The 13,697-nt window shown below is 39.2% G+C and overlaps 2 protein-coding genes across 10 annotated transcripts in view; both read right to left on the bottom strand.

Moving 5' to 3' along the window:
- Positions 1–5,724, bottom strand: part of LOC102986844 (general transcription factor IIH subunit 2) — a 69,208-nt gene extending 63,484 nt beyond the window's left edge. For both annotated transcript variants that reach the window (XM_024121115.3, XM_007129960.4), the window contains exons 1-6: positions 5,663–5,724; positions 2,761–2,849; positions 2,041–2,118; positions 1,681–1,717; positions 1,369–1,455; positions 284–334 (exon numbers count right to left, since the gene is read on the bottom strand). In XM_024121115.3, the coding sequence (XP_023976883.1) occupies positions 284–334; positions 1,369–1,455; positions 1,681–1,717; positions 2,041–2,118; positions 2,761–2,816 (309 nt within the window). In that variant the 5' untranslated portion in view covers positions 2,817–2,849; positions 5,663–5,724. The remainder of the gene's footprint in view (positions 1–283; positions 335–1,368; positions 1,456–1,680; positions 1,718–2,040; positions 2,119–2,760; positions 2,850–5,662) is intronic.
- A 3,807-nt stretch (positions 5,725–9,531) lies between these two features.
- Positions 9,532–13,697, bottom strand: part of OCLN (occludin) — a 47,828-nt gene continuing 43,662 nt past the window's right edge. For all 8 annotated transcript variants that reach the window (XM_055086610.1, XM_007129957.3, XM_007129959.4 and 5 more), the window contains 2 exons: positions 12,635–12,676; positions 9,532–11,016 (listed from right to left, as the gene is read on the bottom strand). In XM_055086610.1, the coding sequence (XP_054942585.1) occupies positions 10,915–11,016; positions 12,635–12,676 (144 nt within the window). In that variant the 3' untranslated portion in view covers positions 9,532–10,914. The remainder of the gene's footprint in view (positions 11,017–12,634; positions 12,677–13,697) is intronic.

Genomic DNA, 13,697 nt, shown 5'->3' with positions numbered 1-13,697 from the left:
CAAATTATTTCTTCTTGATAAGAATGTACGTAACTAAAATAAATGACTAATTACAAAAGGAATAAGTAACATGAGAAACTTCTGATATAAACTGAGCTATGTGTTGACTGTACATTAACTTCTAGAGTTATCTTGCTTTTCATTGCTAAGTGTCCCAGAAACTTGTACACGATCTGAATCACTTAATCACCAATAGAATATATGTACAATGTTTTAAAAAATAAATTATATTTGGCAATAATATCAGGATGCTAATTCTGAATTATATCACTTATCTACATACCTGACTAATAGGATTTTGATCAAAATATTCCTCTACGAAGTATTCCAACAACTGTTAAAAGAAAACAAAAAGGAAATACTAGATAAGGGCAAAACAACAACCACAGAAAACAGGTTTTGTGCAATCTTTTTTTTTTTTTAATTAATTTATTTGTTTTTGGCTGCGTTGGGTCTTCGTTGCTGCACGTGGGCTTTCTCTAGTTGCGGCGAGCAGGGGCTACGCTTCGTTGCGGTGTGCAGGCTTCTCATTGCGGTGGCTTCTCTTGTTGTGGAGCACAGGCTCTAGGCATGTGGGCTTCAGTAGCTGTGGCACGCGGGCTTCCGTAGTTGTGGCTCGCAGGCTCTAGGGTGTGGGCTTCAGTAGTTGTGGTGCACAGGTTTTGTTGCTCCACAGCATGTGGGATCTTCCTGGACCAGGGACTGAACCCGTGTCCCCTGCATTGGCAGGCGGATTCTTAACCACTGCACCACCAGGGAAGTCCCTGTAAAATCTACTTATGAAGCATTGTTTCTAATGATTTTTAAGTTTATAGATTTTCAAAAAATGTTCAGAAGTAAAAAGATTAAATAAATAAAAAATAATAAATTTTGAAATATTAAATAAAAATTAAAATATTAAATAAACCTGAATTTGGAATGGTAAGTGATGAGACAGGTTTGAGCTAGGCCTTAAAAGATGGAACCATTTGCACATATAAGACAGAAACAATCTAAACAAGGAAAAGATCCAATAAAGACAAACAGGAGAATAAGCAAAATTGAGGATGGGTTTTAATAAATCAGGAATAATCTGAATGTGTTTATAAGCTGAGGAGATTGATTCAAGTAGTCAAAGAAGAATGAAGATTCAATAAAAAAAGGGATAACTGACAAAGCAAGATCCTAACACGGAGTGGAATTAAGGGCATAAATAATTAGCTATTTTGGTATACCATTTCCGTAAATGATCCGGTAGCACTTCTACTTGGCTATAGTTTGTATTGGCTCAAAAAAAAAAAAAAAGATTGCTTTCTTTAAAACCATTTCTTTTATAGAATTCAGCATCCTTCCTCACACGTAGTATAAATTAGAATAATTTTAGTATACCTTTAAAGTACACGTCAGTCTATTTGGCTTTAAATCCTGGTCTTCCATTGTTCTTGATCCATCTACTACCACATAAAGATGACGCATCTACCAAAAAAAACCCCCCAAAACAAAACACACAAATAAGAACAATTTTCAAATACATTTTTGATCAAGAAGTAAAAATGTCATTTAGTAGTCACATATTCTACACATATATTTTTAATATATTCCCTTAAAAAGTTTGTTTTACTGTTGTTTATTCTATTAAGCCAGAATGTTTCTCTAACTCAAACTAGTCCTGTACCAGAAAAGGAAAAAAGAATAACTTACCATTCCAAGTTGAACTTGTCCATGGTGCTCAAATACCCTGTTAAAATTATGCAAACATTTTAATGGAATACCATCTACTACCTGAAAAATCATTACAACTTTTCAACTAACCTACATTTTTTTAGTGAAATAAATTATTAACTTATGGATGCATATAATTATGGGCATTTTGGACAGTCCCTGAAGATCAATTTCCCTGCTGAGGCACTAGGTTGCTGGCTCCTTCCCCCTATTTAGAAGGCTACAAGTCAGTTTCCCTGAAACACAGCTCAAATGAAGTACCAAGGAGTGGCCATAAGTGGACAGAAACGCTTAAAGGAATATATTTTACCTTTTGTAACACACACAAAGTTTACCTACCTTTTTCTCTTTGCTTTGAAGAGAATGTCTTCTATTGTAGCTTTAAGTGATCCTGATTCATCTTCTTTAAGAATCTCCCTGTAAGCAATAATTACTTATTTGAAAAGATAAGCTAAAATTTTATTAACCCAAGAGAAGTGAAAACATATGTCCACACAAAGATTTGCACCTGAATGTTCACAGCTGCGTTATTCATAACAGCCAAAAATTATAAACAATCTAAATGTCCATCAAATGGTGAAAGGATGAATAAAAACATGGCATAAACATATTAACAGAATACTATTCAGCAATAAAAAGGAATGAATTACTGATACATGCAACAACATGGATGAACTTGAAAACAGTATATTCAGTTAAAGAAGTCAGACACAACTGACCACATATTATATGATTACATTTACATGAAATGTCCAGAAAGGGCAAATCTAGAGAAACAGAAAGCACACAGTAGTTGCCTAGGACTGGAGGTGGGAATGGAATTAATTGTAAATGGACATGAGGGATATTACTGGGGTGGTAAAAATGTTCTAAAACTGATTTGTGTTGATGATTGCACAATCCAGTAAATTTTCTAAAAATCATTGAATTATACATAAAAAACAGGTGAATGTTAACATGTGTGAAATATACTTCAATAAAGTTGTAAAAACAAAACCAAAACAACAAAACCCAAAACAACATCTAAAAGGGAAGGGAAAGTAATAATGCCCTACTTACCATGTTCTTTCATAGCCTCCTTCCCATCGCTTAGTTCTTTCAGGCTCTTCATCCATTTTTTTTCTTACCGTATTGTATTATTCAATATTCTGTAAAAAAAAAAATCATTAGATTGTGAATTGATTAAAGATGTTTGTCACCAAATGCATACAATTAAATTTGAAAAGTAAAGAGAGGGAAGTAAACATACAAAGTAAAAAAAAAAAAACCTCAGAATGCAAAATCATCTTATTCTTTGCAATTTATTCAATAATTGTAGCTGAATGAAAAATACTTTAAAATCCTCATGGAACTCTTTTCCCATCCCCAAGAAAGAATATCAATAATTATGCACAAATTTGGCACCACCAGAAATAAGTATCTCTTTACAATTAAAAAAAAATGTATTAAAGATGTGTCATAGGACAGAACCATAGAATTATGGGAAGTGGGTACAGGTGTAGATGAAACATGAGCCACAACTGCTGCTTATTATAGCTGAGTGATGAATACATGGTGATTCACAGTACTATCTTTCCACCTTTGTGTTTGTGTGAATTTTCTCATAATCAAGTTTTTAAATGAAATTTATTATTCATAAATGATAAATGCTTATGGCTTATAATTTTTTAAAAAATACACTATTAAACCTACACTGTAACCCCAACTATTAAAAGTAAAAGGAAATATTTAGTAATTCAATAAATAGGACAGGGCTTCCCTGGTGGTGCAGTGGTTGAGAGTCTGCCTGCCGATGCAGGAGACGCGGGTTCGTGCCCCGGTCCGGGAAGATCCCACATGCCGCGGAGCGGCTGGGCCCGTGAGCCATGGCCGCTGAGCCTGCGCGTCCGGGGCCTGTGCTCCGCAACGGGAGAGGCCACAACAGTGAGAGGCCCGCGTACCGCAAAAAAAAAAAAAAATAGGACATGGTTTTGATGGATGTTACGATTAGGATGATTGGTTTTTTGCTTCTTTATTCTTTTCTGTATTTTCATATTTTCAATATGAACATGTATTTCTTTAATAATCAGGGATACCCCATCTTGATTTTGAGCTCAATTAATTTATTTTAAATTTTATTTAATTATTTAATAATTTCATTATTATTTAAATAATTTTAGTAAGCATTTGGAAAGGAACTTTATACATTAGCTCAGCCTGTCTCTAGAGGGAGGTTAGATGGAAACTCTGTATTTTTCTTTTTTTGGCAACTTTTCTGTAAATCTAAAATTATTTCAAAGTTAAAAATTTAAAACATTTGCATTTTGTTTTCTCTGGATTTCACATGTTATTTTAGGAAAATAGATCATAGGATTTGAAAAAATAATAATAATAATCAGGGATAAAATTGGTGTTGGGAGGACTCTATTAACCATAACCAAGTAATAAACACCCCCGTCACATCCACACCTCCACCCTCCCCAATGGAATCTCTCTCCCCATTCTACATTCTCACTTTCAACTTCCTTCTACCATAAATGAAAGATCAAAGGAATCCTAAGTGCCAAGACATTAAGGACAAAACAAATCCCATCATTGGCAGGGGCAAAGATTAATTTTTGTGATGAGGACAATAACCAAGACCTCAACCTCATTTATTTCATTTTTCCTATAGAAAAATATACTTAAAAATCTAAATATATCTAGATTTTTATAAATGGACTTCTGGAATTAAAACCTATTGACAAGTCTAAGACTGCTTTTATGGCATCACCGTTTTCTCTGGCATCTGCTACAATCAGATATTATTTGCTAAAGTTCTGTGTGTCTCTCACTGAATTAACAAGCCACTCCCTGGCGCTGGAAGAGATTCATTTGTTTCAGGAGATCAGGTGATCCACTTTAGTATCCTGAAATAACAAGAAGGGCCTTAATTCTGACATCAGTGCTATTTCAACACACCATGTTGGTGCCTTGCAGGTTTAATGATGAGTGTAGTTAACACGGCATACAGTGACTAAATTGAACATTTTGATCTTCCATGGAGGTGTTTTTGTATTTACCATGAATGTCAAAAATCAAAAGCTTAAATTCTTAAAGACGTGGCTACTGCCATCCATCACATCAATATTTAAACTGTATTTTATTTTTATTTTATTACTTTTAATTCTCTGAAAGTTCAGAAACAAAGTGAGAACTATATGAGCAGAAGCTGCAAGCAGGACCACCTCTGGCTCACTGCATACAAGGACTTCTTAATTCGAACTGTCTGCAATGGGAAATTACAGGGATAGGACAGAGGTATTAAGATCCCCATAACTGCAGATGTTCAAAGGGAAGCTGGATGTTTACAATGCATGCAGTTAATAGAGAAGGGATTTATGCAGCCTGGAGGAAAATGTACTTGGTAACCTCTTAGGTCAGCACCTCCAACTGCCTATGACTGCCCAATATTCCATCTTCTTACAAATATCGCTGGGAATCCAACCCCAGGAAAGCCACTTCCCCCTGGGGAAGCCTGGTGGTATGATTCCTTCACATGAGCTCACAAAGCTACACGTAAACAAATGAGATCTGCACCACACATCGCAATTTATGAAGCTTTCCCTCACACCTAACCCTGCCAAGCGCTGTGCGACAGGCAAGGGTGATAACTGTCCTGCTTTTCAGGTGTGGAACTCAAGGCTCAGAGGCCACACAGCTGGAGGCTGGTGACGAGCTAGAACCCAGGACCACAAGTCCCCAAACTCGTGCCCTGCCTTAGGGCAGGAGAGCCACTCTCCAGACTGCTGCCCCAGATGCTTCTATGCAGCTCCCTAGACGGAAGTTGCCCTCCTCCCCCTCCCACACATCCTCATTCCCTACGAGGCGGTTCTGGGCCATTCAATCCCCGCTTCCAGCCGCGAAGGCCGCTCCTGCTGCCACACTTCCCAGGCCTCGAATCCCCGCCTCGGCTTCGGGCAAACCTCTACCACGGCCTCACCTGTCCTGAGGTGAGCGGCTGAGGGCCGCTCTGCCGGAAGCTCTGCTCAATTTGCTCTGAGGGCGCCGCCAAAGTCCTTCCGCCGCGCGCGGAAGCGACGCGCAAACGTTCCGGCTGCTGGGAGCGGTGGTGGCCGGAGCGTGGCGCTCGCAGGCCGGAGCAACCTTGTTGCTGACTTCGCGGGGAGGGACGTCCTGCTTCCTTCCAGCTCTTCGCAAAGAGGCGGGAAGAGTGGTGGCCATTCGCCCTTGGAAAGTTGGAGGCCCGGTAGCCGTCCATCCGGGATCTGAGACTTGATTTTATTATTTACAAAAGGTTGGCATGAAGGACTCTGACCACATCAGCAGCCTCAGCTGAGCCAGCTTGCTGTGCAGCGGTTTTCCTGGACTGCTCTGCTGCTCCTGCTAAATGACACAAATATTCATTGAGCACCTATTTTGGGCCTGGTACAGTTCTAAGCACTGAGGAAATAGAAATTAAAAACTGACAAAAATCCTTGCCCTCATGACAATTATGAAGAAAAACATACTGTATCAAATGGTGATTGTGCCATAGAGAAAAATTAAGCATGGAAGGGGGAAAGTGATATGGTTTAAAATAGGTGGTCAGGGGACTTCCCTGGCGGTCCGGTGGTTAAGACTACCACTGCAGGGTTCACAGGTTCGATCCCTGGTGGGGGAAATAAGATCCCGCATGCCAAGAAGACAGTCGACCCATGACCAGAATGAGGGAGGGAGTTAACCGTGCTGATACTTAGGGAAAGATTTCTCCAGGGAAAGGGAGCTGCAAGTACAAAGGCCCCTGGGGTGGAAGCACATTGGTGTGTTTGAGGGATGGCATGGGCAAGCAGGGGATGAGTGGTGGCAACTGAAATCAGAAGTGCAGGTCTCGAAGCACTGTCAGAACTTCGGAGGGATGATGATGGCTTGGACTAGCATAGTATGGCAGTGCAGCTAGTGAAAAACGGCTGGATTCTCAATCTTGTCAATAGACTGGATGTTTGTTATGAAAAAAAGAATCAATAACTCCAAAGTTTGTTGCTGAGCAGCTGAAAGGCTGGAGTTGCAATTACTGAGAGGGTGGGGGGTTGGTAAGATCAGTTCAATTTTGAACAAGTTGTTTGAGATATCTGCTAATGCAGAATTACTAGCATTTCCCATACCTGAGAAATGGAGAGGCAAGGCACCCCAGAGCCTCAGAAAAGGATTATGCCCAGGAAAAGGAGAAAGGAACTGCCGGAACCTCTTTGGTTCCCCATCACCGCACGCTTCCCCTCTGTTGCCTATATTGTTTTGTTGGTACTAAAATCTTTCCATGTATACTTCCCCCTCAAAAACATAAACAGAAGCCATCCTGCACAGTAGTGGAAAGAACAGACCTGAATTAAAAATCAGGCTCTGCCACACTAGTTGGGTGACCTGAAGCAAGTCACAACCCAAGTCTGATCTATAAGATGGGATTATTTCCACCTACCCTACAGGGCTTGCACATCACATCTTCGCAACTCCATAACCAGCTCCTTTTATTTCTCCCCAGAAGACAAGGTCTCATTGTTTAGTTCTGATGTTGTCTTTAAAAGGTGAGATGGGGAAATTAGCATTGCTGATTTCCAGGGCCAGTTGGCTTCCATCTTTGCCTCCCCTACATCTTTGACTCCTTTACAGGACTCACACATAAACTCCACCCTTTTTCCTTTTACTTCCTTCCTAGTATCCCCTCTTCCTCCCTCCCTTCCTTCTACAAACCCCACACTTTTCTTTCCTTCTGTTCTGATTAGCCATTCTGTTCCAAGACAGGATTCACACCTATAGAACAAACAGCTACAACCCCAAGCCCCAAGTTTCTCATTTATGTTTACTATACACCTGTCTGGGAAGACTTTGTGGGAAAACAGGAAAAGGACAGAGGACTCCCCAATGAATTTAAATTAAAGCATATTTGTGGACAGGAGGCCGAATCATTCAAGCTTTTCCCAACTGTAAAGTTTACTCTCCTCTGAATGTATGTCTCAGATCTTGAATCAAGTAGGAATGGTACTAAGGCAAAACAAAACAAAACTGCATAAATCCATGGTGATCTTTTGCCATTATTATGACCAACACAAATATTTTAATTGCTTACAAAGTGGTAGAATAAAGAAATGATATAACCTAGTCAAACGTTTCAGTTTGTAAAACTAAGCAACAACTATAAAGAATGGAACAATCTGTTCTTTGCCCATGGGTGGCTGGACACAATCCAGAGTTAGGAAATTCACAAACAGCTCAGCCAGTGGAGTCAAGCTGAAATTCAAAGTGTACAACTTCAAAGACTGGGAGAGATGAGCTTGCCTATTGCAATACCTTTAGATGGAACCTCAATCATTCAAGACTCATTAAAACCCTCCAGAATTGCTTATGAGTATCTGATAATCTTTACCTTGATATGTAAACTCTATACTATCTGTTAAAGCATTTGTTCATTATCTATGAATTATCACAATGCCAAACATAAGGCAATTATCTGACTAAAACTAAAAAGAATTTACACCGGAAAGCTGTACCCAGCACACACCAAACATATGCGATTGGGATGATACATGTACTTTTAAAACCCAGTTTGCTTTTAAAAACTTGTTTTCACCATTTGACTTTGGAAAGTAGGTATAACTGGCCATATTTATTTTATTTATTTAATTTATTAATTTATTTATTTGGCTGTGTTGGGTCTTCGTTGCTGCAGCAGGCTTTCTCTAGTCGCAGCGAGCGGGGGCTACTCTTCCTTGTGGTGCGCGGGCTTCTCACTGCAGTGGTTTCTCGTCACAGAGCACAGGCTCTAGATGCACGGGCTTCAGTAGTTGTGGCACTTGGACTCAGCAGTTGTGGCTCGTTGGCTCTAGAGCGCAAGCTCAGTAGTTGTGGCACACGGGCATAGTTGCTCCGTGGCATGTGGAATCTTCCTGGACCAGGGATCAAACCCGTGTCCCCTGCATTGGCAGGTGGATTCTTAACCACTGCACCACCACGGAAATCCCGAACCACATGCTTTTTCAACAAAATCTTTGGAACAATGGTTAATAGCAGAAAGCAGAATGCAAACACAACCACAGAAGGTCAGAGATGGAAGAGACCTCTTAAATCTAATGTAAACCTCTATTTTTCCAGACTAGAAAACTGCCTGAGTGGTTTTTCAAAGTTATGTCCCGATGGTTAATGCCAACCCCCCAGGGGAATTCCCTGGCAGTCCAGTGGCTAGGACTCCCCGCTTCCACTGCAGGGGGCACAGATTCGATCCCTGGTCAGAAAACTAAGATCCCACAAGACACATGGCACAGACAAAAAAAAAAAAAAAAAAAATAGCCACCCCCCCCAAAAGAACCACCCTGATCCTGGCTCAGAGATCAAATGTATGTAAGTACATTTTAAAAATGATTTTTTTAACTTTCAAAGTTCAATTTCATGGCACAATTTTACAGCACAAACTCATGCTATTTGACTTTATGCATTTAGGTGAATCGTTTTGTTCAGTCACAGCACTGGCAAACTTGCCTTCATAAACTAAGTGTGCTGACTTCAGTTTAAATTTTAAGACATATAAAAATCAATTAAGGACTTCCCTGGTGGCGCAGTGGTTGAGAGTCCGCCTGCCGATGCAGGGGACACGGGTTCGTGCCCCGGTCCGGGAAGATCCCACATGCCGTGGAACGGCTGGGCCCGTGAGCCATGGCCGCTGAGCCTGCGTGTCTGGAGTCTGTGCTCCGCAACGGGAGAGGCCACAACAGTGCCAGGCCCGCGTACCGCAAAAAAATAAAATAAAATAAATAAAATAAATAAATAAAAAATCAATTAAATTGCTCGAGAGTCCTTACCACTTGCTATGAATCCAAAAGACATGAAAAACATAAACTATTTATTACCTTTGTAGTATGAGCAGCACACAGAAAATTAAGAATTTCTTCAACTTGAAGAACTGTTATCAGCGTTATAATAGAAACCTTATTTTTATCTTTGGAAAATGATTCAGACTTATACATTAAAAACAATATACTTAAATGAGAGTTCCAAACTGAGGGGATAATCACAATCAACTTGGTTAGCTATATATCCAGTATTATCAGTTAATTTTACTTTACCAGAAAAAAACTGAAATAATTTGGTGTTTTATGATATTGGATTCCATTTCCAGACAAATCAGCCTTCTGTTAGCCAAAGGATTTAGGAAGCTACCAACCAGCACGGCACCCAAAACAGTTTAAAACAGTTAACAGATACAACTTCTGAGTGTAGTTTTCCACAGCTTAATATTAACAGCACTAATGACATAAAAAGGTACATTATGGAAAGAAAACACCAGTTTTAATAATTATAAAATATGTACAAAACTTGAATATTCCCGTAAGATACAATTCAAGTCACAATTGAATTATAATTGTAATTGGATACTTCGATATAATGGAAAAGGCTAGCTGGTTTAAAAAAAGCATGTAAACCATAAAAGATAAAAAGCATTTAAAAATACACAAAAAAATTCTAACCAGTAGGTTTAAACTTTGATTTTTTAAAAGTAAACATAGATTTACAATCTTCAAATTTCACACATCTGTTACTTGTACATGATCTTTACTACCAGGATAACATGAAATAAAAAGCTCTTAAGCATTTATACACAGAAAAAAATCAATAGGGAGGCTGGTAGGACTCAGTATCCGTAGTAGCTAAAATAGGAAAAGGGCAAGGACTTTATCAATGGAGTCATAAAACAGACTTAACCAAAACTGCAAGCTAGGCAACAAGCAGTTTCACTTCAGAGACTTTATTGCAGGGCCCCAGTTTCCTTATCTGAAAATAAATGATTATAAGTAACAGTTATCTGAAGGGAGAATTCTGGGAGAATTAAACTATCCCCTACAAGACCCAATGAGCATACTTAGGTATTAAGACCTGATTGCCTAGGGTGTGAAAGTTCACAGCACAGTGTACTCCAGGACCTTCCTTAAAGGTTTAAAAACCTCAAACAACAGTTCTTAAATACAAGAACCAATGTTTAAAGCATAAAATCCTTACTTAGCGTGTTCAGCCCAGTTGATTATCAAAAGCTATTTATAAAATGATGATGATATCATTCAATACTGATGATATTAAAACTACCAAAACTCTGTAATGATCACAAAGATTTGGCCTCCCAGGTTAGAGTCCAAAGTCATTTTGACTCCTGATAACATTGCAGAGATGTCAGTCAGATACTTCTTAACCTCACAATGTGGCATCTGCTGTCTATGTTTTCTGTCGATCATAATCTCCAACCATCTTCTTAATGTGTGACAATTTGCTCTTCAACTGCTTGCAATAATTCCTCTTACTTTTGTAATCTGCAGACTAAAAAAGGAGGAAAGAAAAAAGAATCGCATAAATTTAACAAACTAAAAACGAGTTATGTTTTAGCTGCTGGGAAGGCAGAGGTGAGCAACAACAAAAAGGGAGCATTAGTCATATAGAATTGCAGGGAGTGTTAAATGAAGTAACATGCATAAGGCACCTGGCAGTTATCTCTAACCACATGAGCAGCTGATTCTCTTTTCTCAATCATATCTTCTAACCTGAGTTTTACAAAGGATACACTCATTTCTAATGATTTGTAAAGTCAGCAAGAAAATTTATCGGGCTTTTTTTTTGCTAAAACATGATTTAAAAAAAAAAATCAGTAAAACAAGAAACTGGTGATATGGGTTTACTTAGAATAAAGAAACGGGGTAGCCACAACAGAGGGAGGCCCGCATACCACAAAAAAAAAAAAAAAAAAAAAAAAGAAAGAAAAGAAACGGGGTAAATGGGGAGTGAGACAAGAAATTGTACTATGTACGTTTTTAAACTCTTGAATTTAAATTCATGACATTCTGGGAATTCCCTGGCGGTCCGGCAGTTAAGACTTGGCACTTTCACTGCCGTGGGCCCGGGTTTGATTCCTGATCTGGGAACTAAGATCCCACAAGCTGTGCAGCACAGACAAAAAAAAAAATTAATGACTTTTGGAATTTTAAAAATTAATATAAAGTCTTTTAAAAACCAAAAATGTTTTAAGGCAATAAGTACTGATGATGCTGGGAAATTCCCTGGCAGTTCAGTGGGTGGTTGGGACTCTGTGCTTTTATTGCTGAGGGCCCAGGTTCGATCCCTTGCTGGGGAACTGAGATCCCACAAGCCGCGCTGTGTGGCCAAAGGAGAAAAAAAAAAAAGAAGACTGATGATGCCAAGTGTTGGCAAGGATATGGAGCAACAGGAATCTACACTGCTTGTTAGGAATGTAAAGTGGCACAAACCAGGGATGCTGTTGACAGTCCCTACCCAAGGCAGGATCCCCACTTGCTCAATGACCTTGCAATTTCATGACTACGTATATACCTAGCAAATGTGTGCCAGTGTGCATACACACTTAAAAATGAACCACTGCTTCACGCCACCATCTGAATGATTCTCACAAACAATACTGAGCAAAAGAAATCACACGCAAATTACATACTGTATGATTCCATTTATATAAAGTTCAAAACACACAATACTAATACATGATGTTAGAATGGAGGATGGTAGTTACCTCTGGGGTGAGTGTGAAAATTGGATGAGCATACAAGGGGTACTACGAAATGTATTTCTTTATCGGGATGCCAGGTACAAAGGTGTGTGGTTGCTCTGTGAAAATTTACCAAGTTGTATACTTAAGATCCGTGTATTTTTCTGTATGTTACTTCAAGCTAAAAAAAAAAAAAAAAAAAATTTTTTTTTTTTTTTTTTTTTTTTTTGCATCAGTGCTGGTTGTAGTTGCAAACAACCGAAATCAAGATTCCAGCTTCTTACAGTTTTCATCTTGCAATTATAGGGCCTTTTGTCTAAATCGGTGCATGTGTGACAAGGTATTCAGAGTCATTCTAAAGGTTAAATGAAAAGCACGTGATAGATAAGTTCTTCCTAAAAGAATCTTACAATCTGGGATACTTACTCCCTTAACTTGTTTCAGTCTATTGTATTCATCAGCAGCAGCCTATTAATGAGAAACAAAGGAATATGTTTAGTGGGGCATTTTCTCGTTCAAAAATAACACTCCTGATGTTATATTTTGAGGCTAAAAACGTCATCTTATGACAAAAATATAGGGAATTAAAATAACGAAGTCTTAAAGTTCTCACAACTATTATGGTCGGTAGGAGGGCCTGAGGAATCCCGTGACAGGAGATTTATGACATTAAGATACTTCTCACATTCCACTCACACAGACAGGTGGTAACTGTCTGTCCTGCTGCCTCTCACGTCTCCCCCATGCCAGCCCACGTGGCACACAGACCCCAGAGAACTCTTTCATAAAGCACGGCTCTGATCAGGTTACAACCCACTATAAAGCTGGTCTGAGCACTCCATTAAATTCTCCACTAATCTAGTCTCCTACCTTTCCAGTCTCAGTGCCCACCAACGGCAAGTCTTTAAAAAATTAAGCACATTAATGCTTCCAGATTTCCGTCACGTTCCCCTTATAGCTGTACTCAGGTACCTCCCCTACTGTCTGGAGAACGTGTACTGGTTACCTCTCAGTGAAGCCTCCCCTAAACTCTCCAGGCCTTCAGCAGACTTTATTCCTTCTCAGAGAAGTTAGCGACAGTGCTTTCTATACATAATGTAAATATGGCATTAGTCCCATTGTCAAAGTTGTGTAGGTGTCACTTTCTCTCTTTGAATATGAGCTCTTTGAGGGTGGAAACATGATTTGTCTTTGTAACCTCAGCACTTCCACGTCAAGGACACAGTAACAATGAATAAGCATTGATTGCATTAAGAAAGGTTTACGATACCATAGAGAAGCTATAAAAGAAAACAATAAATAAATCAAACTATATACGAAGCAAATACTTTGAAACCGGAAAGCAGATCACCCCAATTAAAAATGGCAAAGGGTATTTCATAAAAGGACTATGTTTTTTTTTTTTTGCAGTATGCAGGCCTCTCGCTGTTGTGGCCTCTCCCGTCGCGGAGCACAGGCTCCGGACGCGCAGGCTCAGCGGCCATGGCTC

Source organism: Physeter macrocephalus, chromosome 8 (assembly GCF_002837175.3).
Source record: "Physeter macrocephalus isolate SW-GA chromosome 8, ASM283717v5, whole genome shotgun sequence".
NCBI classification, from domain to species: Eukaryota; Metazoa; Chordata; class Mammalia; order Artiodactyla; family Physeteridae; genus Physeter; species Physeter macrocephalus.
Note: the sequence above shows the minus strand (reverse complement) of the source record. Positions and strands in the feature narration are given on the sequence as shown.